The sequence below is a fragment of the Chelonia mydas genome, chromosome 25 (genome assembly GCF_015237465.2).
Source record: "Chelonia mydas isolate rCheMyd1 chromosome 25, rCheMyd1.pri.v2, whole genome shotgun sequence".
NCBI lineage: Eukaryota > Metazoa > Chordata > Testudines > Cheloniidae > Chelonia > Chelonia mydas.
This window is the reverse complement of record NC_057858.1, coordinates 12897089-12924321: the sequence shown is the minus strand read 5'-3', so window position 1 is coordinate 12924321 and position 27233 is coordinate 12897089. Positions and strand designations below refer to the sequence as shown.

Genomic DNA, 27233 nt, shown 5'->3' with positions numbered 1-27233 from the left:
CCGCTGGACAGGTGGGTGCTTCCCCTCAGCCACAGCGCACGCTCTCCCGGTCGTGTCTAACCGCCTTGATAAACTGCATTTAATAAGCAGGGAGAAGTTTAAGCACCGCTCCAGTGAGCTTTCTGCTTTGCTGGACGCAGCCAGAGCCAGCAGAGATCAGCCCCAGGAGCAGCGCAGAGGGAAGCCCAGCACCGCTGCTTCCTCTCCACTTGCTCAGCTCTGCTGAGTTTGCAAAGCAAGTCAGGTCAGTCACCTCTAATGGGCCAGCTGAGGGGGGAATCCAACTCCTCTTACCACTTCTGGCCTCAGCTCTCTCTCCCCGCCCCCCCCGCCCCCCCCCCCACACACACAGCAGTCCCTTCCCCACTTGACCGAGGACACTGATATTCCCCCATGGTAGGGAAGGGACCAACGCTCACCTTGGTTTACTTCCTGGTTTCTGCAGAAGGTGGAGAGGAGCCCTAGGGCAGCATTGGGACTAGTGTGAGCTTCAGTCCTCTCTGCTACCCTTCCACCTCTTTCAAGGCACCGTAATTCTACGCCCCCCTACTGGTCCAGGCCAGGGTCGCCCCCACGCCTCTACTCCTCAATCCCGAGTGCAGGGCTAGGCAGGGGCAGAGACTGCCACACCCACTCAGGTGAATTTTAGCACTGGCCAGGGCCAGACCTCAGCCAGTTCAGTCCTTTCTCCACACCCCTTAGTGCTGTAGAATTGGGCTGGAAATCTCTGGACGAGCCAGGAACAACAACAAAAAGCTGGTTTGGGCGCAGGTTAGTACTTCTGCTACTCGGCAGACACAGACAAGCAGGGGGCCCTAGCAGGGAGAGGGGTGTGGGAGCGTTACCCAGACCTTTACAACAGGATGGATCAGCTCTGGCAGTTCTTAAGTTTACCCAAATGCACTCCCCACTTCTCTTTTTTGACCCAGGACAAAGGTTCCCAAGACCCGACTTAGAAACAAAAAACTCATTTTCATTTGTAACCAAAGCTGCATTGGAAGTTAAACCTCGAGCGAAGGGTGTAAATGCATCAGCCTCTCTCCTCTTTCCCAATCCTGGGCAGCCCCTCCAAGGTAGGACAGTCAGAATATCAGGGTTGGAAGGGACCTCAGGAGGTCATCTAGTCCAACCCCCTGCTCAAAGCAGGACCAATCCCCAATTAAATCATCCCAAACAGGTCAAACAGGGCCATTTCTCTCTGGCCTTCGGAAAGCAACTCAAGCTTTGCTGGTAAAGCTCACAGCAGTAGCCCATGAACAGCTGTTGAAATAGGAACCAATAGCTTCATATTTGATCTGTGCCACGCAAGTGCTGGAGGGGACTTAGAATTCTTCTTCCCATCCCAGCTCAAGGTCACTGCTGGTGGGAAGGCTGTAAATTTCCCCTTGAATGTAGCCCTAAGAAAAGGCTCATTAAACAGAGAAACTTCTCTAGGCACACTTAAGGGAGATTTCAAACCACTTCAGCTCCCCCTCCATTTTTCCCAAGGACCAGTCTCAATTGATGGAATGCAGTGGTGAAGGGCCTGGATGCCACATGGTCTACAGAGGAATAAGACAAGAGAATTTCAACCATGCTTGGCCCAAAAAGAATCCAGTCAGGAAGCTGTCACTGTTGACTCCTGTGATCTTTGAGTGGGAACAGTTTTTCTGCTTCCTTGAACAGATACATACGAAGGAAGGGAAGGGGGAAAATATGCCAACATGATCCAAAGGCTTTATTTCTTCAATAGCTTACAGGTTAGGATTTCCATTTTTAATATTAGATTAAAACAAAAATAGGGAGCTTTTCACACTAAAAGGAGAGGGAAAGATGCTATCGTGTATCTCTCCCTGCCCTTGTACCAGCTGGATTTCTTTGAACTCTTGGGGATAGTGGAAGGGGCAGGACTGTTTCGGTCATCCTGTTTCTGAAACAAATTGGAGTAGGGTGCAAAGAGGACAAAGGTTAATGTGAAGAGTATCTGTCTGGATATGAAACCAAAGCAATAGGTGAGCTGCAGCTAAAAGGGTTTTCAATGCAAACCTTACGGTCTCTCCAAGCTCAGATCAGAGCCTCTTCACAGCTACCACAGTGCATGAGCAGCCACTTCAAATGCAACAGCAAGCATGCATGTGTTTGGCCACTCCTAATCAGTGCAGCAGGTGGAGAGATTACCCTCTGTGTTTAGTGCCATTAAAAGAAATCCCCACTCCTGCAGGCTAGCAGCTAAGGACTCCACAAAAAACCTCCCTACACCTTCCTACTGCAATAGAGGCCAGCCCTAAACTTGACCTGTGTAGTCAGATTTCCATCCAGGGCAGGCACTGATTCAACCAGTGAAGACATTAGGAGAGGCTGCCTATAGGCTAGTGCTTTGTGGTAGGGGGACGATGGAAGTGAGGGTCATGAGCTGGCTCAGAGCAGCTTTACAAAGAATGTCATCCCCAGCTGAGCACGGTCTCCTTGTTCACCCAGCAAGCAGGTTAGGATTAAATGCTGGATTACAGCAGCATAGGCTTGACATGCCAGAGACATGGCACAGGTTGGGGCTGGGGCTGATTGCAATCATGGAGCATAAGCACAAAGGCAGGGTGATGGCCTTGGACCAATCTCGTGAGGTTTTAGTTTCAAAAGGAGGTGGTTAGAACACAGTTTGGCAGGAACGCGGGGAGGTAAGCATTGTACCTTTAATGTGAGGGCTAGAATTCCACCTTAGCACGAAGCCCTTTCAGCTGCACGCCTGGTGTTTCCAGGAGCACGGCAACTCTTGCAAGGGAATTCTCAGCCTTTTATTTCATGGTGGATATTTTATTACCTAGCTTCAATACTGCAGAAGGGAGAGGGTTAGGACTATTAACAAAACACAATGGCACTGCTGATTGGGCCAGCGAGCAGAGTTTAAAGGGCTCCTGGTGACGGGTGTGTCTAGGGCAACACAGAGCAGGGTGTCAAACTGGTGCTTTCACGCAGTAGGTGGGAGAAAGTCATTTTGACCCCTTGCATTAGTTGCCATGGTGCAAGATCCACATTTCCCTTTCGAGGGGAAAACGCACCCCAGGCTACAAGAGGCCCCAGTCTTCCCTGCTTGAGACTGCTCTTCATGTGTAGTGTTCTCTGAAGTCCCATTCTGATCTCCTGCTGCGAAGCTCTAGGATTCCCACACATGGGCTGCGGGGAACTCTGCGTAGAGAAGTGATAGCACCTTACACTCTGCAGCATTAGGGAGGCAACTGCACTGTGCTAGGTCATCAAGGTCCTTTGCTTTTCCCTTGGAGATGGAAGGGAAGGCAGAGAACGACAAGTGGCTGCACTGGAAGAGTTTCCTCTAATACTGTTCATATCCTCAGATTCCACTCCCTGCCCCCGCTGTGTCACTGACTAACACCGAGGGAACAGCGGTGGGCAACTGCAGGCAGGATGGTGGCTTAGCAATTAGGGTTAAAACCCAGTCCTAGCCCATTACCTCTTCCCAGAACAACCTAGCACTGCTTGACCTGTGGCCCAGAGCAGATGCCTTCTTCACGCTGTTCTCTTGCCACATGTCACCAGCTCAGCATTGAGAGGATTCTTGTAAAGAAGGTGTTAGGGCAGCTACAAGAGAGACCGGGATAAAAAGAGAACACTTCAGTTTGAATGGGAGAGGGGCTTAAATGTGGTGCTGGGCAGCTCAGGTGTCTAGACAGTCATGGATGGTGCTGGGAGTGTCCATGTGGCAGGGCCAGATTTGGTACAATGCTCTGAGCTCTCCGGGGGGGCAGGAGTGACACTTCTAAAAGGACTACCACGATTTTAAAAGTTAAAGATTGAGTTAATCCATCCGGGTTGCTTTGGCCCAGCTGCCTAAGGATATAAAAAAGGGCTGCTCTGGAGAGGTCTGTATGCAACGGACAGTTTCAGAACATCAGCAGCAGGCAAGGCTCCAGCCAAAATCGGGGAGCCAGGCTCCCTGGGGCACCCCGAGAAGAGCTGCACGCATCTGTTTGGATCAGGAAGCCTCATGTTTAATTAGGAGTCCAACAACAGGGCACAAAAGAGATGGAGAGGGGGCGGGGGGAATAAGTGAGGCAAGGTTCCTGGGTGGCCTTGTTTTCTTACGTGTTTGAAGGAAGCCCTAGGGCTGAGCCCTGTCCTCAGGGGGATGGCTGGCTTCTTTCCAGTTCTATTTTTGGCTGTTGTAGGTCATGTGCCTCTGGTTCATTGGGTTGTCTGGGGACCTCATCCACTCCTTCTTGAGGAGCTGCTTGAGCTGGGAGAGGCGCATGTTGGGGTTCTCCTGCTTTAGGCGTGGCAGGTTGATCTCTTCAAACGTGGCAAAGGCAGCTTTCATCCGGCGCTCTGGGTGACGGTCCAGGTCGTCAGCAACACTGTGGGGAGAATTAAAAAGGGGGAATACTACTAGAAAAAAGAATCTTAGTCGCTTCTAGCTGGCACCAGCTCAGCCCAGGCCCTGGGGAATAACCCTAACCTGGTCGGAGGCTGGGCTAGATCATTGGCCTGTTCCAGTTCTAACCACATCATCTATGGCTGAGTTTCTTTAGCAGTGACAATGTCTGGAGGATACTTCAGTCAGAAGAGCGATGCTGGAAAGACACCTCCCTGACACAGCAGCTCTGCTCCCCAGGCATCTCCAGTCTGCCCACTCAGACACAACAGCTCTAACCCCTGTGCAGAACAGTAGACAGAGCTCCAGGAAAGCAAACTGGAGTCTTTTGTGCCTTCTGCATCAAACTGGGGGGTTGGCAGAATTCAGCTGGTGGGATCTTCGCCACCCAGGAGGACATTGGAAGCAGAAAGAGGACAGCTGGCTTTTCTGATCCCAGGGGATTTTCAAAAGGAGGCCTTAGCTCCATTTGTAAACGGAGCAAACGGAATACCTCCGAGGACAAACAAAAAGCAATGATGCTCCCCCCCTCATTCTGACTGACCGTGTGTGACATTACCTGATTAAAATATGACCATACAGGTCATGGTTGCAACCACTGTTCTATATTTGCAGCAAATATTGTACAAAGGTTGTCGAGTGAGGTGGCGATGAAAAGGTTAGGATTGGCTGGTTATGATTATGCTATCTGTCTGCATGTATCATTTTTGTATGGGAAGTTATAAGTATTGGCTCTAGACCTGGATTTCAGTTGTTGGCTCCTGGGGTACTGCTCACAAGGTAGCACCCAGCACATATTGGAGGGACTATTCATATGGAGTGGCCCATCGAAAGAACATTTAACGGGCCATGGGAGACGCCCCTCTACACTTAATGGAATGTCGTGTTGTGATTAGGTGACACGCATGGACATGTGACTTGCCCATGAGACTCCAAACTCCATCTTGTTGCTGTAATTTTCCACAGTAAGAACAATGGGATTCCCTCCACATGGCAAAAGCTATAAAAGGCCCTGGAAACACCTCCATTGTCTTCAATCCTGCTTCTTACCTCTGGAGGAACTTTATTCAGAGCTTCACTTTGTAGCAAAGGACCAAATGACCCATCCAAGCTGTGAATGTATTCCAGAGACTTGACTTAAGCCAGCAGTTTATTCCATCACTGCTACAAGCCTGAACCAAGAACTTTGCCATTACTGTACATAATTGATTCCTTTAACCAATTTTAACTCACCTTTTTCTCCCTTTTTTAAATAAGCAAACCTTTAGATTTTAGATACTAAAGGATTGGCATCACTGTGATTTTTGGGTAAGATTTAAGTTATATAGTGACCTGGGTGTGTGGCTGGCCCTTTGGGATCAGAAGAACCTATTATTTGATGAGACTGGTTGTAAAGAACCACTCATATCACCACTAAAAACACTGGATTCAGAGATAAGAACTGGAATGCCTGAGGAAACTGCCTTTATGTTTTCTTGTTAGCCAGCGCAGGGAAACAGGAGTTTACTTTTGTGGCTGGTTTGGTATATCTTATAAAGGAATAGCCACCAGTTTTGGGCTGCGTTTGCCCCATTTCTCAGCAGTTGGTCCTGAATTTGGCATCCTCAGTTGTGACCCATTAAGGCCCGGTTACACCGTGCTTTTGGGCAGTTTTGCTTTTTGGGCAGGGATTAGAGGGTGTGCAGCAGGAGACTGATGGACTTGCCTTGTTCTTGCCGCATCAGAGTGGGACAGCTACATTTTTAAGTGTTAAAAACACCCAAAGGTGCCTGGGCTGGCACCTTCATGGCAGGGTTGCTTCTGGGGAATCTTTAAGGAAACCGGCCCCTCCAAAGGAAGCACCATGAAGCTATGGCCAAATACCTGAGGACTGCAATAGCATCTTCAATGGTTCTGGCTTCCACGGTGCCTTCCTCCAACACTCTTCTGTTGATGTTTTCCTCCAAGGGAACATCAAGGTGGCTCTTCTGCTTCTCCACTGGAATAGGAAGGGGGAAAAAAAAAAAATTCAGCTCCCAGCCAGATGAAGCCTTTAAGAGGTGCAGAACATTTGTTTGGCTGGCACTCTGGAGAAGGCCAATACCTCAAGGGTTAAACAAGTCTGGTGTACAGAGCGACACAACAGCAAGTTTACCCAGGATCCTGGAGAGCGAAATGCAAGTTTAATCGCCTAGGATCGGAACCCCTCCTCTCTCTCTGTGCTTGGAGATACTGGGACTAATTATACAGGCAGCAGCTAGGAGTCCCTAGCAGGGACACAACAAGGGTGCATCACTTGGACATGGTAACTAGGGGTTCTCTGGCCCCCAGGACATCTTGTACTTCGCCAAAGAGACAGAAGTGGCTTGCTCTCTGGGGTGCTCTTGGGGCCTGAGCAGCCCACCTGCGAGACATACTAAACCCTCGTGCTAGTAGGGGACGTTCAATGGTATAATGATGGGGAAGCTGCAAACCTTCATCTCCGTTCTCCTTCTGTTGCTGGTCTTTCCGGATTGTCTCTTCAATCTGAGCCCTGGTGATCTTGCCTGGGGTGACTGGTTTCGGTAACTTCCCTTTCAGCTTCGCGTCTTCCTCTTCCAGCAGGCGTTGCATCTCCTTCTTGCGCTCCAGCTGCTCCAGCCGGCGCTTCTCCCTCTCCTCCTGGAAGGGAGAGACAATGTGAGGTCACTTCCTGCCCCAGGCCTCTTGTCCCACAATGCCCACTTCCAGCATCAGATCAGCCACCCTAAAGCAACCTAGGATCACAGGAGACGGAGATGGAAGACACTCATTTTGATTCAATCAAGTCCACCCTCCTGCTAGGGCCAGAGAGAAAATGACTTGTATGGAGATGGGCATCTAGCTTCTTCATAATCTCAGCCCACTTGCTCTCCCTGCCTCTCACTCCAATATACACCATAGCCACCAAGCATGGACAATTGAGTCATCTGCTTACCACCTTTTCCACTCAGAGCAAGATGCTCAAGAATGGTTTTAGAGCGAAGCCAGAACATCAGAGGCACTTGGTAGCTCTGCTACATGCAGGAACATGAGAGATCCTTTGTTTATATCCAGAGATCCCCTAGTTGCTAGGTCGGCATGCCACCAAGCACACTGCTGTTTTTATATTCACTCAGTAATGTTTTAGTTTCAAACTCTAGTCTCCCATCAACTTCTGTTGAATCACCATCGTGAGCTGTGTGTCACTCAACAATGACCCCTGCTGGCTGCCCACCCAGTCATGAAAATAAGGGAATGTCCAATATGGGACAGCACATGGGGTCCCCACCAGTGTTTGCAGCAGAGTTCACTGAAGCCCTGCCAAACTTTATATTCTAGGCCCCTTCCCCAGGCTACCTCACAAAAAGTGGGCCAGGAATTTTGCCCGTCATCCTGAGATTTCAAGGCCCATCTCAGAATCGTAATTAGATGAGGTAATTTCACACTCCCCATGCTGTTGCCAATTCCTCCCCCCAATCTTAATCTGTAATCATGTACTGTTCATTGTGATGTCAGCGTGGTGAAATATAACCCGTCAATGGGGAGAGATGCCGACCAAGACCGTTAACAATCAGGATAAGTTTTCCACGGTTAATTTTAATAAGAGTGAAAGGGTCAAAGTTGGAAAGTTCAGAAGTCTTGACATTCAGATCAAAAACGCCGAACAGTTTCTCAGATTTCTCCTTTAAGAGAGAATCAAAAGGCTAATCTGAAGCAATTATTGTAGTCCTTAAGCAAGAAACACTGCCAATTTAACCCACGATGTCGAACCTCCATTTTGCTGGCAAAGGCACTGCTAGGAGACAATAGTGCAATCATGCACTAGGATTTTAGCAGCTTTTGAGTTTTATTTTCATATTTGAGTCAAAGCCACAGACCGTTTCACAGCAAATAGCAACATCATTCTGTCCAGGTTGATTTTGTCTGCCAGGGTCACAAAGCGACTTCAGTCCCAATAGCAGTCCAGTACTTAGGTTAGTTACGTGGCCAATTATGGGTCTCATCCATTATTCACGGGGATGGTACAGCTAACTATATCTGGCGTTATCATCATGGGTTTTGCTCTGAAAGGCAGCTGTGGAGAAGAGGTAATGCACCCTGCCTTGTTCACCGTGTTTAAGGAGTATGGTATTATGCATGTCAGGGTATGGCCCACTTTAGAGACTGTAAATAAGGCTGGGTTTTAGAGCTACTTTGGAAAAAACAATTTTCATTAAGCCATTCCTCAGCTTGGGAGCTTAAGGAGGTTCAGACCAGACAGACAGACAGCAATATAAAATGTGCCCCAGGAGCCACCGTCTGATAAGGACTAAGCCTTTCAATCCAGGCAGAGAAGTAGGATACTAGCATACCTCAGAGTTAGAGCAGCTACAATCCAGGATGGAAAAAAAGCCATTATGGGGATGAAGTTTATTACAATTGGCAGGCTTCAAATTCTGGCTCACTAAGTGCTTTGTTCCAGTGCCTTTGGAGAGGACATTACCTTGTTCTAGCATTTGGCTCAGCCAGTCCTGGCCTGTCCCAGCAGGAGTCATCTCATAACACATTAAGTAGGTTCCCTGGCTCCCACAAGAGCTGGATGAGCCCATTTGCTTTACATTGCATCTCTCCATTCTGTTTCTTGATCTTATTTGAGCAACTGCCTTAGATGAGCGGGTTCTCCAGACTCCATTAAAGAGGGAAGAGCATCACAGATAGAAGGGTCTTTCCAGATCATTTTCATTAATGCTTTAAGTTCAAGGTGAACAACCAAAACCCATTCATTGTTTTTCTACTGGCTCTGATGCAAGAACAGATTCACCCATCAGCATTTAACCCAACAGCAGATGGCAGAATGAAGCCAGCTCTCCTGGCAGCAGACCACTGCAGAGTGGACACGGCTAAGAAGGACTGTGGCAGTAGCCAGCAGGTGTGTCACAAAGGTACTATTTCTGCTGTCACTACACTTCGTTCTCTCTGGCCCGGATACTGCCCTTTCCTCTGCAAGCCCAAATCTCTTCAATTCTTGCCTGATCTCGCGCAAGTCCCATTCACCAGCCAGAAGTCAAACACGCCCTCCTGTAGGGGATTTTCCCCTGAGTGTCCACTGCCCAAACCCCTGCATCTCTGGGCAGCTAGAAGAATTCACTGCAGGGCTGCTTTATGGGTTTTTTTGTTGTTGTTTTTTAAAAAAGCTTTAACAAGATTTTTAACTAAGTACTTCTGACTTCAATAGCAGATGGTTTTCCTACTAGTACCAATTGCTTACTACGAAGCTGAAGCCTGGCCATGCCACAATGAAGGATTTTAAAGCCCTCGTTACAAATTCAGATTAAGCTAAGAAGAGTCAATTACACATTGCGGTTCTCTGCTGTAGGAAATATGACTTGCAGTTGGATTTAAAACCCCCACATATGGTCACAGTTAAACACAAGTGGAGCTCTCCATCCTGACACAGCAGTTTGTTGGTGAACCACTGTGCATCCAAAGCCATGTTTCCAGGCCACAGCTGTGAGAACTGACAGGGTTGGTCTGCATCCAGCAGCCCTAATCCTGCTTAGCTACAGCTGCCGTTTCTTTGTAAAGCCCACAAGCAATCTGGAACTTTTTCTATTTGCAGGGGACAGTTCTGATGAGCAGGACCCATATGAAATGCATCTCTCAAACCCCTGTCATGGTGCTTGTGTGCCTCTCAATAAGGCAGCCTGGAGGCAAAGGGTGGGGGGCAAAAAGGGACAGTTTACCCCAGGCCCCCATTTGAGAGAGCCTCAAACCCTGTGGCATTGTGATCTGGCAGACAGGGTCACAGCACCACTCGCTGAGATTTGGCCCCGTGGCCCCTCCACCATGACAGAGGGGCTGTGAGGCCAAATCCGAGTGGTACTGCTACCCCACGTGCCGGGCTGCAACCCCACTCACTGAAGTTTGCCCCCACAGCACTTCCTAAGCCTAGATGAGCAAGTAACCACAGACAGAAGTCTCCCCTTGCATCTTTCCACTTCTCTGGAGTAAGGCAGCTCTGTTTAGATAGCTGACTCAAGCTGGGATTCCTGACTAGCCTGCTAGAATCTGTTTCAGCCTGTTCACAGCCTTCAATTCATTTTAAAAAGGTTAGCGTATGTGGAGAAACCACGAACTTGAGAGATTCATCCCTGTATTTGCTCTGAATAAAGAAGAGCCATGCATACTCCTCATTTTACACAGATTTGCTGAGTATGGAATAGACCCATTCCACCAGTGCTGCAATTCCATTTCATGCGTTTGCTAATAAAAGCAGAGCAACAGACATTTGTTCCTCTTAAAGCTAACTGGGCACGGCTGCAGATACAGCAATGGTATCACGGGAGACAGACTCTAGTGACGCTCCTGCTTAAGAGGTGATGCAACTTGTGTTTGTTCTTGCCTAGCGCTTCATTCCACATGCACCAGCTCCAAGGCCTCTCAATATTTTCAAGCAGGGACTCAGGGGAGCATAGCCTGGTCAGACACATGCCTCGTCTAGGGAAAGGTCCAGGAACATGGATTAGGGTTGGCAAAACTGTTACAGGAGCCACCTCGAACACTACGTCACATACCAAGAAGGGACAGTGGGTCCATGGCAGGACAATGCAGATTGACTACTGTTGTCTATAGTGGCAGCCCAAGCCCTGTGCTCTCTCTGCCACCTGCCTAAACGACCACTCAGTGGTTCCCTCTGCTCCCCATCAATATCACACTTGTAGGAACTACCATGCTAAAGTTCCGCCAGAGAAAGGAGAAATCACTGAACACACAATTACCAGAGAGCGCATAAGTAATTTAATTAGTTAGACCTATAGCGAACACAGGAGAACCAGCAGTGTATTCATGATACTGGTGTTGTGTGTCTAGAATACGGATTACTGTAAAGCGAAACTATTCTCATTCCGCTTTGTCCTATCTCTGATGGGCAAGTGTGACTGAACAAGGTAACCGAAAGAAATCCCTGGCACAGGAAGCACCTTTGTGATGCTACAGGCCTGGCTGTAGGTTTGAATAATTCAAGAGGCAGATAAGGAGCGGATATACAAGTGCTAATGAGCAAAGGCAGGGAACCAGTACATTTCAGGACAGAAACATTATTTGCAGTTACAGAAAATTTATCTTTTACTCCCTTTGCTAGTAGGGTAACTTGTTTTACAACACAGGTAGCTCAGCCACGTATTTCTACACTGCGACTCCACTCGTCTCACAGTACAGAAATCCAGGGAATGGTACTCTGCGCTCCTATATCCCCTTTCAAAATAAGCTGCCCGCTTCTTTTTACAGGATGGGGAAACTGAGGCAGAGAAGGGAAGCAACTTGTGCTCTCTTCCCTCCAGCTCATGCTGCAAGTTAGTAGTTAAGTGGATAGACCCCAGGAACCCTGACTCCTAGTTCCTTGCTCTGACCACTAGACAATATTACTCCCTGCTCTCTAATGTTTACAATTGAGAGGCTTCCACTTGCAGAAAGTAATCAAGCCCAAATCATTAGTACTCTGTCACAAGGCATGCAAAATATACATGATCCGATTTCACTATCAGCACTTGGCTTTCCAACCTGCTCTGGGCCTTTAGTAGGGTTCAAAGCTGGGAGGTCTGCACCAACAGCAGTGACTTCAGGAGTTGAATCACAGGTGGCCGAGTAATAAGGCTTGCGGGCACATGAGGACCAGGATTTAAAAAACAAATTCACAGCAAGTTCCTGAGTGTACAAATGTCAATTTCCTTAATGGGCTGACGCAGCGCAGAGGTCAGTCTTTCAGGGGAAGGATCCTTTACAGAAGAGGTCTCTACAGATTGGTAACAGCTGAAATTCCATGCCAAGTATGACCTTAAATAGTTTTGGGGCAGTCTCATTTCTACTGAGGGGCTTTTCTTACATTAGAGACAATATGTACAATTTATATTTCTGCTTTTGACTCACAGGAGCTTGTTAGGAAAGGAATTTAAATACTTCCTCACCAGGTTGAGCCAGAAGAAACTCCTAGTTGTGTGTGTCACCGCAATGAATCAGCACGAGTGCTCTAATGAAAGGGACACTTCCATTTTTATAAGTGAAACATACAAGCAAAGCAATCAGCCAGCTGGAAGAGAAACCCCCAACAGCATCGGAGTCAACAGGGCATAGGAAAGGAAGACTTCCTTGGCTGGATATTCTGCTCACATGCCTTTCTAGCAATTGAAAATAAAGTTTCCAGCCTTGCAAAGAACTGGCCAAGCAAGACTCATTAACTTTCACAATGAATTCTCTGCTCCTAGATGGAGGGAGAAAGGTCGCAGCCGCATGGCTCTGAGCAAGTGGTCAAATGAAGCGGCTGTGCTCCCAATCAACCTCTTTGCGGGAGACTCAGAGGCACGCCACAGAGATCTCTGCTGGAAGGGCAAAGCCGTTGCTTCTCACAGAGCAGAGGAACTAGGCAATGCAAAGTCTGATATGGTCAGAAGGAGCAGGGCATATAAGCAAGCTGGAATAATACTGAGCACATGTATGGACCTTTGAGGTTCTCCACATCTGTCAGATTGATCAGCCCTCAAAACCCCCAACGTAGATCCTTTTTACAGACTGGGGGGAGGGGAAGGGGGAAGGAACAGAAGTAAAGGTCCCAGGACTTGACTGAAGTCACAGCAAGTCAGTGGCAAAGCTGGAATTAGCACTTAGGCCTGAGCCCAGATCTCCTCTAGCGCTCTTGCCACCAGACCTCACTCTCCCACCTCCATGTCTCACTCACCCCCAAGCTCAGCGCCACTTCTGTAGCTGCAGTGAGCATCCATCTCAGGAACTGGACGTGGGGCCTAGTTATCCCAGCTGTTTAACATTCCATTGCCTCCTTTAGCTAAGGCATGGTGCTGCACAGAGTAATAGTGGACTGAGGGAGGGAGGGAAGATACCTGTCTGCGAGAACACTACAGTATGAGGATATTAGCGTACAGAGGTGCCAACCTGTACCCCAAGATTCAGACTAATATGACCAAGAGCGTCACAGGATTCAGATGCCAGCAGAGTTTTGGGAGACAGCTGTACCCTTCTAACACATGACAGACATCTTTCCAGTGATGGATACAATTAAATGCACAGACCTTTAATTTGCTGGCCATCACAAGAAGCCTACTCTCTCTAAAAGGAGGTGGCCACGGATTCCCTCCATTCCAACTGGGGTGCAGAAGCTAAGAGGAGAGACCTCCTGAAGCCTGACATTTGAAGAAGCCTGCAAAGCACAGTGAGAAGTGGAGGGAAACAGCATGGTACTTCCACTTACAGACACGCTCTGTGAAGGGAACAGCATAAAAGGGATTCCAGGCAGCTGGCTGCATAGGTCACCCATGGCAGGGAATGGCTTTCCTGGCACTTCAAAGCTGCCTTTAGCTGAACGGCAGCATGAAGCAGCCAGTAAGTGGAAGACCAGTCAAAACACTATTTGAATCTCTTTAAAGGGCCCTTCCCCTTGCCGAGAGGACAACTATCACTCCCGGAGGAATTCTGCACCAAAAAATTTAAAGTTCGGCACACAATATTTTAAAAGTCTGCAAAGTTCTGCCTATTTTATTTCTAAAAAACACAATATAATTACACCAGTTTCAATTACTTTGGTAATTTATTATTGCAAAAAAACCTGTCAGCAAGTATGTCTGTAACAATACAGACAACAAAAGAGATTCCCCCAGGAGCAGAGTGTTAAAGAAACCCCTACGACAACCCAGTTCCTGTTTCTCGGCTATGCTTTAGTTGGGCACCTCAGTCTGGGTGCATCACACATGCCAGCTGGGCATATCTTGGGGGAAATTTTGCCCCTCTAGTCAATTCCATTTTTTTGCCCTGCCCCCATAGGGTTACCATATGTCAAGTTTGCAAATAGAGAATGCTGCTGGAGGGATGAAGACGGGTGTGTGTGCACTGGCACAAAGTATTTTGGGGGTGCTGGAGGCCCCCCCCAGCCCAGATACATGCACCCACTTCCCCCAGAGCCCAGCTGCAGGCTCCACCCCACCCAGCTTCATTACTGTCCTGCTGGAAGATGCAAGGTGAGGAAGGGTGTGGCCACACTCTAAGAACTGGCGCAGCTGGGTCTCCCAGGCCCACTCCCATCCCCAGGTGGATGCAGTCATCACATGCAGAGCCATAGGGCCTCCATCCCCCCAGGCTAGAGGCTCTGATAACTGCGGGGCTGCAGCCTTCATTCAGGGCATGCTAGGCCTCCCGCGCAGGCGCACTGCAAGCTGGGGAGCCAGGCTCCACTGGGTCCAGTGGCCTGCAGCAGCGGCCAGCAGCTCTGCAGCACCAATTCTTCAGGAAAAAAAAAAAATGAAATTCTGCGCAGAACATACGTTCTGCATTGCGCAGTGGTAAGCTATGGGAGGTAGCTCACTTTACGCAGGAGGCAGCTCTCCAACAACCCGTGCAGGAGCACTAGGGGCAGCATGGCCAGTCTCTGAAGGGCACTCCCACCCAGCAGAGAGGACACCCCCGTGAGGGTACTGATCTCAGACTAGCTTGCAGCCAAGATCTTTTCCCCCATTAGAACAGTGCCTGGTTCTCCCAAGACAGCACAGGACCATAGCGGAGTTTCCTACACACAGGCAGCTTTAATAATTTTTGCAATCTGAGGCTGGGACAGCCCACCATTTGGCTGAACACACAGGAGATTTAAAAGCTCTTCTGGATGTCAGAGTAGCATCTTCCTCCAACGTGGGATGGAGAAGCTTTCTTGCTACCATTTCCTCCCCCACTCTCAACAGTGGTGCAGCACGGCCACATGCTATCCTCCACCTCAGAAGCAGCCGCATCTTTGCGGTGCTGGATATACAAGTGTTATTCTTGCATTAGTTTTCCCTTTTGCCATGTCTCTACACCCCAAGCACAATTCTATTTGAAGGACATCAGCTCTCAAGAGATGTATTCAAAAAAACCTCTTAATCCGGACAGCATTTTGAATATTAGCTTTGTGCTTTCAGCAAATGCAACATGTGTGTCACAGGAACCCTAGGCAGTTAGTCAATTTGACAACTCTTCCCCCAATACCTGATAGATCTGTGTGATAAGCTGTCATCCTTCAGAGCTCCCTACAGACTCACCTCACTTGTTGCTTCAGCATTCAAGGGTACTCCACAACCAGACTGCACTTTAGTTAATTGCAAGAGGAAAAACACACACACGACACTTTAGCAGGGTGGGGCTAAGGTAATGCACTGAGGCAACAGGCTGGTTTTGTATATGAGGAGGCGTATGCTGGAGGCAGGGGAGAGTGAGGAGTGGGAAGAAAGAAGCGTAGAACGGACGTGTTTTACCTGGTTTGTCTACATTTGAACCCTGGCTTGGCACAATGGGCCTTTCAATTTCTGGCCTTCTGATCGGGAATGGCAGGATACGGAGCCAGGTCAAGATTGGAAGGCACTGGACAGAGCGGTGTTCAGCAGGGTAAGGGCACTAGCACAATCTATATTATGACGGTGGCACGTACAGGCTCCCTCGCACTGGCCACAGTGAGACAAATCGCACCCCAAGGGCTTAAATCTGAAATGGACAAGACAAAAGACAGGAAGGGATGCAGAGACAGGACTTGCCCAAGGTCATACAGCAGGGCAGCAGCAGAGTGGAACAGAAACCAGGTCCAAGTCCCAGTTCAGTGCCCTACCCACTGGGCCCTACTGCCTGGGTCTAGTTTGTATGATTTGCCTCTCAGACAGGAGCACAAAACCCAGAGTCCCCTATGGCAACTGACAAGAAGTGGTCTGTTGCTAGAAATACTGGAGAATAGAAACCTATGCCTGATGTTAGCTCAGACACGCCGTTACGCAGCAAAGCCAAGATATAGATCTACTGTTCTCCATTAGCAGAGATCATCTCAAAATGCTGTAGGTTTAAAGACACAGCAAGAGCAAATGCCACAAGTGAGTCATCCAATGACAGGCGCAACCCTATCAGCCAAGCCTTGATGTTGCCTTTTGGACATTAAACTTCCTAATGACCAGATATTCAAGATGCCACCATACGGGCTGTGTCTACAGTGCTTAAACGAGCCCAAATTGTTTTGTGCAGAGAGTCACTGAACCCTGAAATGACTCAGGGAGGCAGCAGCTTGAGGAAAATAGCACGCTACATCCTAATTCACAACACAAGGGCTTTGGTGGTCAGCATCTGCCGGGGGCAGGAGGGAGAAGGGGCGTTTTAAAACACAACCAACACACCCTGCAGCATTCTATCCCCACGGCTTTCATTCAGTCTGAGGAAGTTTGTTATTTTGCAGGAAATCAGGAGATAATCGGTCTCTGTGCCAGCCCCATGCAGTAATACATTACTGCCATCACCTGGACGGATTCGGGGAAAGTCGTTTTGGTCTTGAATGAACAAGGGTATTGTTGTTCAAACAGCTAAGGGTATGACTACGCTGCAATAACATACCCATGGCTGGCCTGAGTCAGCTGACTGGAGCTAAAACTTTGCAGTGTAGACATTGTGAGCCTGAGCCCGGAGACCCCAGGAGGGGGGAGGGTCCCAGAGCCCAAGCCCTAATGTCTACACTGCAATTTTATAGCCCCACAGCCCGAGTGAGCTGCCCCAGGCCAGCCGTGGGTGTTTTACTGCAATGTAGACTTACCATTATAGATGTGCTGCTCTCAGTTACAGCATGTGTAGGAGGACCAAGTCCCTCTTGCACCGAGTCAGGCTATTCCCCTGCTGGACACCATCCTTTGGCAGATCCTGTCCAAATACATTTCATGGATTCTTTAGTCATGTTTGGGTGCCTGCCTTCCTAAAATCAGAGTCCATATAAATCCTCTGTTTTACCCCCACCTCACTTACCTCCTGGCATATCATGGGGTGCATGCATCTGACACACTTCCTTTTGGTTATTCACTTGCCAAGGAGGCTCAGGTGAAGGGCACTGCCTTTTAGCCCATCTGGGGAAGACTGGGTGACAGGCACAACGTGAGCAAAGGATTCAATCAGGGGCCTACAGCAAGCTGGTATACAGCAGCAGAATTAAAATCCTAGAACTGCCATCCGCTATCTAGACCACACGGACTACGTCTACTCTGACTCTGGGCCTGAGGAATGACAAGCCAAGCAAAGGAAACAGATGGAAATAGTAGTACGTAGGAGAACCATCACAGATATTAAACAAAAATGCAGAACCATTAGAGGTATTAAAAATGCATCTAGAGGCCAGGATTCAGAGGGGATCTGAAATGGGCTATTGAGGATTTTGCCAATTCTTCCCAGACAATTCAGTCATTAACTGCTGATGGCTATTCAGGGACACATACAAAGATCTTAAAAGTTTTGCCAGCACAACTATGTCATCAGGGGCATGATTCTTCCCCCTCACCTCCCTGACCAATAAAACCATGCCAGAAAAAGCCCCAGTGTACACAGTTATATTGGCAAAAAAGGCTTTTTGCTCAGCTAGCTTACCCTGTTTGGAGAACTGGATAAGCTATACCGGCAACAGGACTCTTGCCTTTATGTGCTGTATCACCAGGAGGGAGACGGACTGTTTAGTTCAATGAATACATCGGGGTGGCCAAACTTACGGACCCTCTGAGCCGCATACGATAATCTTCATCGCCTCAAGAGCCAGGTGCACCCGCTGGGGCTCACCTGCCAGGGCTTGGCAGCTGGGTGGTGGGGCTTGAGGCTTCTGCCCCATGGGAGGTGCCCTGCAGGGCTGAAGCCCTGAGCCCTGCCATGGGCCAGAAGTCCTGAGCTCCCCTCCCCACCAGTTTATTAGGCGGAAAAGGGGGGGGGTCCCCCCTCCAGGAGCCGCACTTTAACTGCGGCTCGTGAGCTGCTGTTTGGCCAACCCTGGAATAGATCTATACCAGCAAAGCTTTTCTGGAGCATACCAGGCCAAAGAGAGATGGTCTCAGTCCAGCTCCTTGTGCACCACAATAAGAGAGAGGAAAGAGGGCCTGTGAGGAAGGCACTGGACAGGGACTCCAGAAATGTAGGTTCTGTTCCCAGCTGCACCACAGATTTCATGTGACATTTCCAGAGTCCCCAAGAGCAAGGCAGCGAGAGGTGGGCAAAGTATCCATCAAAGGCCATTGAGTAAAATGCAAAGACATGACATTTTAGTGGAGCATGCCCAGGCCCTGAAATCGAGGGGTCTGTTTTATGTGCAGTGACTGCAAACTACAACCCCGGTGCACAGAGAATACTACCCCATGTCCCCATTTGCGACGGATATTCTTAAAGCTGCAGCTGAGTGCTGCAGTTGTGGAAAGTGCACTGTCTACTCTCCCTAAGGAGAGACAGACAGTCGACACCTCCACAAGTTTCAGATACTTACGGAGTCAGGCGTTCATTTAGATTTTCACAACTATTAGCAGCTTCCTAAGACTAAGGCCTAGGTGGCATCTTCCGGCTATGCTCGCACATATTAAGATGTGATGCAGATCGAGATTAAATTAAGCTCAGCAAAGAGACCGTTTCGAAGGGTGAAGGAAAGGAGACAAAAGAGGAGAGGGGAAAGATGCCAAGAGATTCCAATATTACATTTGTCTAATGCTCTCAGCTCGGCTGAGGAAGATGGCATCTCGTAGCCACATCCCCAGTCAAAGTGCATTAGCAGCATTAAGACTTCAGAGGGAAGCTGAACCAAGTGGCTCGCTAAGCTATGATTACTTCAGTAACAATTTTCTGTCTGCAGAGGAAGAAAAAGCAAACTACACATGCCGAGCGCAGGCAACACCCAAGTTTGATAAGGTCAAACAATTCCTTGCTAACATTTTCTTTACAGAAAAAAAAAAAAAAAGAAAAAAAAAAAGGAAAAAAGTGTTTATAGACATGCTCCTCAAGCCTCTTGCTCCTTGAAGCACATGGGGCTTATTTCTCATTCTGATGCCCGATGGGCAGCATGCCATGGAAGACAGCAGGGAAGAGACCACAGATGAATCAATGGGCATTAAAGACCAAAAGCTGGTATCTTCAGATCAGAGACACTAGAAATGGAAATTCGCTCTTGGGTATTTCTACAGCAGCCAGTCACTGGTTCTGGGATCCCTGACCTGATCAGACAAGGACTCTCTGTTGCCACCCACAAGGACTCTCTGCTGTGCATGTTCTAACCCAGCACGGATCTGCTCCAGTCCTCACTCTCGTGATCACAACGGCCCAAGCTGCACGGTGGGTTGAATAGGAAGCTGGCTGTGGTGGACCACTACAGCACGTCATCAGGTCACAAGAGGAAGCCTAGAACACCAACCACAAAAGCGTGAAGATCCCGTTTATACCGTCAGCTCTTTGGACTGGAAACTCTGTTCCAGTGGGTGTGGGCAGTGCCCGGCATAACGTGAACTCTGATACACAGCAGCAACATGCGTACCAGGAACTGGGTTCCTCTCATTTAGCCCGTCTCCTTCAGCAACATGGGACTGTTCCCTCCAATTGGCTTTCCCAGTACCCTGCTTGAGTCAAGATGGCAGAAACAGAGGCCCCAGTTCAACCACCTTGCAATTCAGTAACTTCGAATCACCACCACAGCAATCAGCTTATGCTGCACATTGGATTTAACTTAAATAGAGCCACTGGCTCCAGTGCAGCGATACTGGTGCAGTGACCTTATGCTTTATTGCCGACGCACTGCAATGCTCCTCAACACCTGGTTACGGCGTGATCTCAGGGTAAAGAGAACTGCTCGGCTCTATGCCATTAGGCAGCAATGGCTGGCCATGAGAGGGTTTGGCACCGCATGCAGGCATGCTACTGAAGCACCAAGGGTGCCAGACCGCCACCTGCCATGCCGCAAGACACCAGGCCTTTCACCATCAGACGTGATGACCCAGCATAAACATCCCTTTGAGCGCTCACTCCGAAAGATGCAGCTGAGCTACCCCACTGGGACGGCACACCTAGAAATCCGTCTGCACTGGCATACCAGCCAAGAGGGACATTTTCTAATACTGCTATTTTGGGGGGATGGAGGTAGTGAAGAGGGGATTTTTAACTAGGTCAGAAAAAGCATCAGGATGCAAGGACGACAAGTTTTTCAATCAGTGAGTTAAGAGCCACAGAAGAGACTTAACCCATTTGTGTAGCGATTTTCTCTTAACTCGGATTCCTAGGGGACTTGCTGAACAGTCATTTTAGCTGAAAGCAAAATTAAAATAACCAAACCCCAAATCCTTTTATATTTAAAATAAATAAAATAAAAAGACAGATGCTTTTGAAAAAATGTATCCAGGGGTTCCTAAATGAAAAAAGAGTACTCTGGTTTTTTGCAACAGTGGTGAAGCTGTAACAAGTACTTTGCAATGGAGAGGCCAAAATACATTATTCTAAAGGAACATAAAGGCCTTTAATGTTTTTTGTTTACGTAAATTAATGGGCAAACTGTAGCAGAGGTCAGACCAGCCCCATATATTCAGCCACACCCACTTAGCTTCCATTGATGGAGTTTACAGTGAGAGCAGACCTACACACACCAGGCATTTCATTTCCAGGACTCCAGCAGAACTCCTTGGGCTAGGAAAGGATATCAGCAGGGTAAACAAATCCTGTTTTAGAAAAGCAAGTTCTACTAGCAGTTAATGTTGGCAATTAAGTTTCTAGGAAACCCATGGAAGTAGTAAGAAGTGCACTTGCTTGTGTATTGCTTGCATGGGGACCGTGAGAACTTCCTAGCTTTCAAGTGACATGGTAGGTCAAAAAAACGTTACTGGAACGGGAGGGAAGTTTACCTGTCCTACAACATACAACACCACAACACAACCTTCAAGTCTGAACGATCCAGAAGTTAACACTGAACTGTTCCACTTATTGAACAGCTAAATGATTTACATACAGAGCACAGGAAGTGGATTAGAATCTAACTGGGAAAACTCATCCCCAGAAAACCAACGTTACAAGAGGCAAGACAAAAAAGTCATGTTATCATAAGAGCAGCCAGACTGAGTCAGACCAAGGGTCCATCCAGCCCAGTGTCCTGCCTTCTGACAGTGGCCAGTGCCAGGTGCCCCAGAGGGGATGAACAGACCAGGGAATCATCCAGCGATCCATCCCCAGCTTCTGGCAAACAGAGGCGATCCTTTGTGGATTGTATATTTCTTTGATTTGCAGGAGATGCACAAAAGATTAGGGTCCATGTCATCCAGGCTCCTGTAGGATTGTTCCCTATAACAGGTTCTTCTGCACTTTACCCAGTTCAGTTTAAATAATTCCAATGGGGCTCTTACCATTGCCCTAGGAAGGCAGCTCTATAATCCAATACAGCTCTGAGTCGTGCATGAACACTAATGCTCCTCACTACATTCTGCTTCTGTTCATTCCTAGGGTAGCAATGAGCTCTATCTCCCGTCCCTGAAAAAGGACGGGACAGTGCTTCTAGCACCAATGGTAGCCTTGGAACAGAAGAACAGGAGCAGCCCCTACAAGGTAAGTTGAGGTTCCCAGGTGTGAATGCAAGGACTTGCCACGAGGTTCCCTTACACACACATTCCCCTTCCACCTCACCCATCCATTTACCTTCCTTTGTTCCTTCCTCATGACGTGTTTGTCCTCATCCTTCCAAAAGGCATCTTCCAGCTCCTGCTGCCGCTTGGCATCGGCTGCTGCCTTGGCCTCAGCTTTCCTTGCGCGGGCAGCAGCCGACTTGGTGTTCTCGCCCTGGAACTTCTTGGGCATCCCTCAGGGTGCTCTGTGGAGGGAAGGGAGAAAAAAAACCATTGCCAAAGTGCTTCCCTGGGCCATGGGTTCAGGTGACAACCCCTGACAGACAGGGTCAGCTCTGATCCCAAATCCCAGAGAGGAAGTTGCTTTTTCCAACTGGCTATGTCTATGCTACAGAGCCTAGGCTGGTAGAGCCCCCTAGTAGAGATGCAGCCTGCATTGACTGATGGAGTTTTTCTGTCAGCATAGGAACACCAGCTTAGCTATGTCGGCAGCAGCCTATTGACATAGTTGCATCCACACTGCGGGGTTTATCAACATAGCTGTGTCGGTCAGGGGTGTGGGGTTTTTCACACCCCGGGATGACGTAGCTACGCAGACATAACTTCTAAGTGTAGACCAAGCCTGAGCCAAACGGCTTTGAAATCAGAGAGGCCAGACTGGGGCTGACAGCAGAACTGAGAGCCAAGAACTCAACTGCTAACCCCAGTTCTCCCTCTGTTCCTCCCCCACCATCTGTAAAAGGGGGACAAACACCCATACTAACTTGCTCGCAGGGATACAGGCAGGGTTAGTGAAGATTTGTAAAGTGTTTAGAAAATGAAAAGTGCAGTATACATGTCAAACATTAGTGTGGCTTGACCTGTGGAGCAACCTCCGCATAGAATATTTAGTTTCCATCACAATTTAGATTTAGGACCAACAGGTTGGCCTTATTCCTGTCCGCTAAGCCACCAAACGTCCATAAAAAAAAAAGCCAGTCTGCTATGACTGCAGAATGAAATTCTAGGTTTCCTTTGAGACTTTGACCCTTACAGAGAAAAGTCAATTATCCAACAAAGCCAAAGGTCTGGAAAAACAGATTTTTCTTCATGTAAGCTGTTGTTACTCCACTAGAGGTCCTGTTTGTGCATTCTGAAGAAAACCAGTATTTCCTCTCTTAGAGCAGATTACAACCTCCAAAATACAGCAAAAGGCTTGAGTCTAGCCCTTCACTCAGATACGACTGACAGACACCGTGCATCCACGCCTACGTATGTGCACGTAGCCACTGGTGACTATTAAGCATCTGTGATGAGGATTCTCCCTATTAGTCACTCGCAGAGGAAAAGGCATGACAGCTTTCCTGTCCTACAAGATTCATAAGTAGAAGCAAAACAAGAGACCTTCTGATTCAATAATAGCACAGCTAGTGTACATAGTCTGCATTTTAACACAAGCCTCTTTACCATTTTGGGATGTAGAGCAGACAGAAGGAGCAATTGCTTTGTCCTACACATTCTCCCTCCTATCCCACTGTATTGTGGTTTTTCCTCATAGCCTTTAAAGAACTTGGGTCTTCCACTGGCAATGTTTATTATAGCTTCATGCCTTCCACGTCATAAATCAAAATTAACCTTGAAGCTTCTATTAATTGCCTCAAGTGATTTTAACAGGATTCCACAAAATGAGATTATGGGGCAAAGGAAAGTTATGAAAGCCCACAAGACAAGTGTCTAGGTTAGCTTTCCAGTCCTGGACTCCTGTTCCTCTATCAGGTCATCTCAAACATATTCACTTATCACAGATAATCTAGGCTTGTACACAAGTTAAAATAGGAATACAAGGCATATTAACAAAATCCCAAGAAAGCAACCATTTCTGTATAACCCTGTTTTCCTCTTCCCCACCAACTTAACTTCTTGTCACTATCATATCTAATTTAAAGATGAAACTCCTAAGCCAGGGTCCCTGACCGAACGTTAGAACAAGCATCTCACATACGCCTCATCTTCACTAGAATAAAAGATGTTTTTAAAGTAATGTAGATAACTCGTTAAAACTCTAGAGAAGACAAGTTGTATTTTAACATCTGTTAGCTGGTAGAGGGCGAACTCTAGGGGGGAACACTTTAACTCGAAGTTTAACATGTTAAGGCACACTACCATGACTACACCAGGTCAGAAGCAAGTTGCTCTACATATTTAACATGACAACTTAAATCTCAGTCTACGCAAGACAACGGTATTGTGTCAGTTACAGGGTCTGTTGTTGATGCAAATATATATAAATTCTGGTGGGGCTTGTAAGGTAAAGATTCAGCAGACAGAATGACTTATGTGCTGCAAACCGTTCTTTAGACAAGCAGGATACAACCATACAGAAAGGTGTGAAGTCAGTTACCTGGTCCTCATTTATGCAGCACTTCCCATTTTCCAAAGCACTGTGCAAACATTTAACTGGCATAAAGTAAACACGCACGGGAAGTGGAACTAAAACCAGGGTTTGCAGAGATATTACGTGAGTCTTCTCGGAAAGCAGAAGCAAACACGCTCTAAAGATTTAATGAGCCCATGTTGGTCTTTCCTGAACTGAAGATGACCCCTCCTGAGCAAGGAGAGCTGAGACTATGCACCACCCCCAGGGCAGGCCTGACAGACGCAGCATCCCTGGAGTCATTTGTGGGGGGGAGGGGGGGGGGGAGACCTCCAATGAGTCACATGGCTCTTGATGAGGGGTCAACTCCCACTCCTCCCTCTCAAAGCACAGACTGCTTTGAAAGAATGGTTACAAGGAACCCAACCCAGGCCTGGCCCACGCTGGAGTAGGCCTAGCCCCCCACCCCACCCCTTGTGCCCCACGCCAGATACCCCAGCTCCAATACACTGAACCTCCAAACCCAGCCAGCCAGCCGTCCATCCCACCCCCCCAAACGGGCCCCACCCCCCTTCAAACCTCCCACCCACCCCCCCGAATGGGCCCCCTTTTCAAACCTCCCTTCCACCTCCACCCTAGATTGGGGGCCCCGCCCCCTGCCCCCCTTCAAACCTCCCTCCCACAGAATGGGCCCCCCCCGGTCCAAGCCCAGGGCGGATAACCCCCCTGGGTCCACAAGCCCCGCCGGGGCCAGCGAGCCCGGGGGAAGCGGCTCCCCCCTCCCTGCTCTGACCTGCTGCCGCCTGCGGCTCCGGCTGTCGCTCGCTTCGCCCGTCACGGGGCGCCTTATCCCCGCCTGAGGGGAGGGGCAGCGGCCGGGCCCCTGCCGCCGCGAAGGGTGGGGTTGGGGGAAGGGAGCACGGACGCCGGGGGAGGGGGAGGCGCAGGCCCGTGGGTGGGGCCTGGTTGGGGCCTTCCACCCTTTGGGTCCTTCCACGCCCGCGACGCGCGCCCGGCCGGGCGCCATCTTTGTGCGGGGCGCTCCGTCACCCCACCCCTCCTCCCTCCTTCCTGTCGCCCGCTCACCCCTTGAAAGCGTTGTGCGGGGAACACGTCCCGCCGCCCGATCGCAGTCGGCTGCCGAGGGGGCGGCTTATGGGGAAAGACCCCGGTCCAGTCCCCTCCCCGCCCCCACCTTTTGCCCCGCACAAAGATGGTGGGCTCTTCTGACACGTCATCACTGTGCTGCCCCGCTCCAAGCTACCCCCCCTTCTCCCCCCTCTTCCTCCCTCCCCCGTCTGCCACGCACCCCCTGCCCCCACCCCACGTTTTCCGTGCACCCCGCCCCGCCCCCCTTTCTCTGCCCTGCACCCGTCAGGGCGCGGGACAGAAACCTGTGGCCTCTTGGAAAGAGTCAAGGAAGAGAAGGATGAGGGGGGATTTGATCGCGGCTTTCGGCTGCCGGAAGGGGGGTTCCAAAGAGGATGGAGCTCGGCTGTTCTCAGGGGTGGCAGACGACAGAACGAGGAGTAATGGTCTCAAGTTGCAGTGGGGGAGGTTTAGGTTGGATATTAGGCAAAACTTTTTCACTAGGAGGGTGGAGAAAGACTGGCACGGGTTCCCTGGGGAGGGGCTGGAATCTCCTTCCTTAGAGGTTTTTAAGGTCCGGCTTGACAGAGCCCTGGCGGGGATGATTTAGTTGGGGGTTGGTCCTGCGTTGAGCAGTGGGTGGGACGAGATGACCCCCTGAGGTCCCTTCCAGCCCTGATATTCTATGACTCTAAGGACCTAAAAGCCAGAACTGCTGCTGCTGCGGCGGGTTGGGAGGGCCTGGCTCCTTCTGCAGGAGCTGAAGAAGCAGCAGCGTCCTGATGAGCTGACCCAAAGAACCACACTGCCACGGGCGAGCCACCGCCTCCGCGCTGCATCGGTTCTGCGGGACCCAAAGAGAGAGCTGCTCTGGGAGAAGAGCAAAAGCAGCCTGCCTGCGGGACTCATGTGTCTGTCTCCTGTGTTATCCCCCTGCTCTTCCACTGCCTCTCCGCTCACCCCGTCAACAGCGGGGATGCCTGCTAGAGGGGCACAGTGGGCCGAGGAGACAGTCCAAATATTAATCCACCTCTTGGGCTCTTGACGCGCCCTGACAGCTGTCAGTCCTGCCTGAACCTTCCAGGCGATGTCTACACTGCGATAAAAGACTCATGGCACTGACTCAACGAGCCCTGGGCAGGTGCCTCGAGCTGGGGCTGTGGAGCTATAAAATAGCAGCCTAGATGTTCAGACCCAGGATCTCAGAGCCTGGGCTCCAGCCTGACCTTGAACGTATACACTGTCATTTTATAGAGCCCCACGAGCCTGAGTCAGCTCACCTGGGCCAGCCGTGACCGTGCCGCAGGTCTTTTATCGCAGTGTAGAGGTCCCCACAGACAGCCCATCTGGATGCCTTGTCAAGCTGGGATTTCCCATTAAAACCCTCTTTTTAAAATGTCAGACTTGTTTGTTAATGGGATGATAAAAGTTGAGTTTGCACCTCGGTCAGTTTCCTTCCCCTCCCATACCTCTTTGAGGAACTTTCAAGAGTTGTGAAGATGCAGATACAGTAGATCTGGGTAACAGTGATGAGATCAGGTGACGTTTGGTTCATTTGCTCTCATGTGACCCTTAGGAAAGGAAAAAATATGTCAAGGGTCTGTCTGTCAGTTGGTTCCTGGCTTGACAAACACCTGTTCAAGCTTTTGCCTCCCACCCCACCAAAAGCAACGTTATCTCTTGTCCATGTAAAACGAAGAATCTCTTGATAAACTGTCCTGGGGTCTACCGCATCCCAAACCCCAGGCAGGCTAGGAGTGCAATAATGTGGTTAAACTGTACTGGGGAGGAGACGCTGGTATGGACATGAAGTGAGAGCCGTTATGGAAGCTGATTTCTGTCCCTACCCGTGGAATGTTCATTCCATCTGTACATGAAATAGAGGAATCCTACATGTCATGCATGAGCCCAGGCGAAGCAGCGATTGCTGCTCAGCAGCTCTGCTGCGACCTCCCTCCCTCTTCTTTCTTATGTCCGTGAACCTTGCCTCAGATTTCTGAATTCCAGATCCTCCAGTACCTCTAGGCAGGGCTCCTCTTCTCTGCCACCTGCCCTTCCACTCAAGCACTGCTCACTAAGG

The 27233-nt window shown here is 49.2% G+C and overlaps 1 protein-coding gene and 1 long non-coding RNA gene across 3 annotated transcripts; both read right to left on the bottom strand.

The window, feature by feature from the left end:
- Positions 1–1696: 1696 nt before the first annotated feature.
- CCDC124 (coiled-coil domain containing 124) lies at positions 1697–25131 on the bottom strand. 2 transcript variants are annotated; one of them, XM_037885747.2, is made up of 5 exons: positions 24858–25131; positions 21785–21956; positions 6817–7003; positions 6227–6341; positions 1697–4346 (listed from the first exon to the last, which is right to left on the bottom strand). In XM_037885747.2, exons 2-5 carry the CDS (start codon positions 21941–21943, stop codon positions 4142–4144), a joined length of 666 nt encoding a protein of 221 aa, XP_037741675.1. In that variant the 5' UTR covers positions 21944–21956; positions 24858–25131; the 3' UTR covers positions 1697–4141. The 2 variants fall into 2 exon arrangements, with proteins under 2 accessions (XP_037741675.1, XP_037741676.1); XM_037885748.2 differs by lacking the exon at positions 24858–25131 and adding an exon at positions 24092–24269.
- LOC119564463 lies at positions 7017–17357 on the bottom strand. The gene is made up of 3 exons (XR_005223358.2): positions 17123–17357; positions 16917–17020; positions 7017–15832 (listed from the first exon to the last, which is right to left on the bottom strand). It is a non-coding gene; the product is annotated as an uncharacterized LOC119564463 (long non-coding RNA).
- Positions 25132–27233: the final 2102 nt, after the last annotated feature.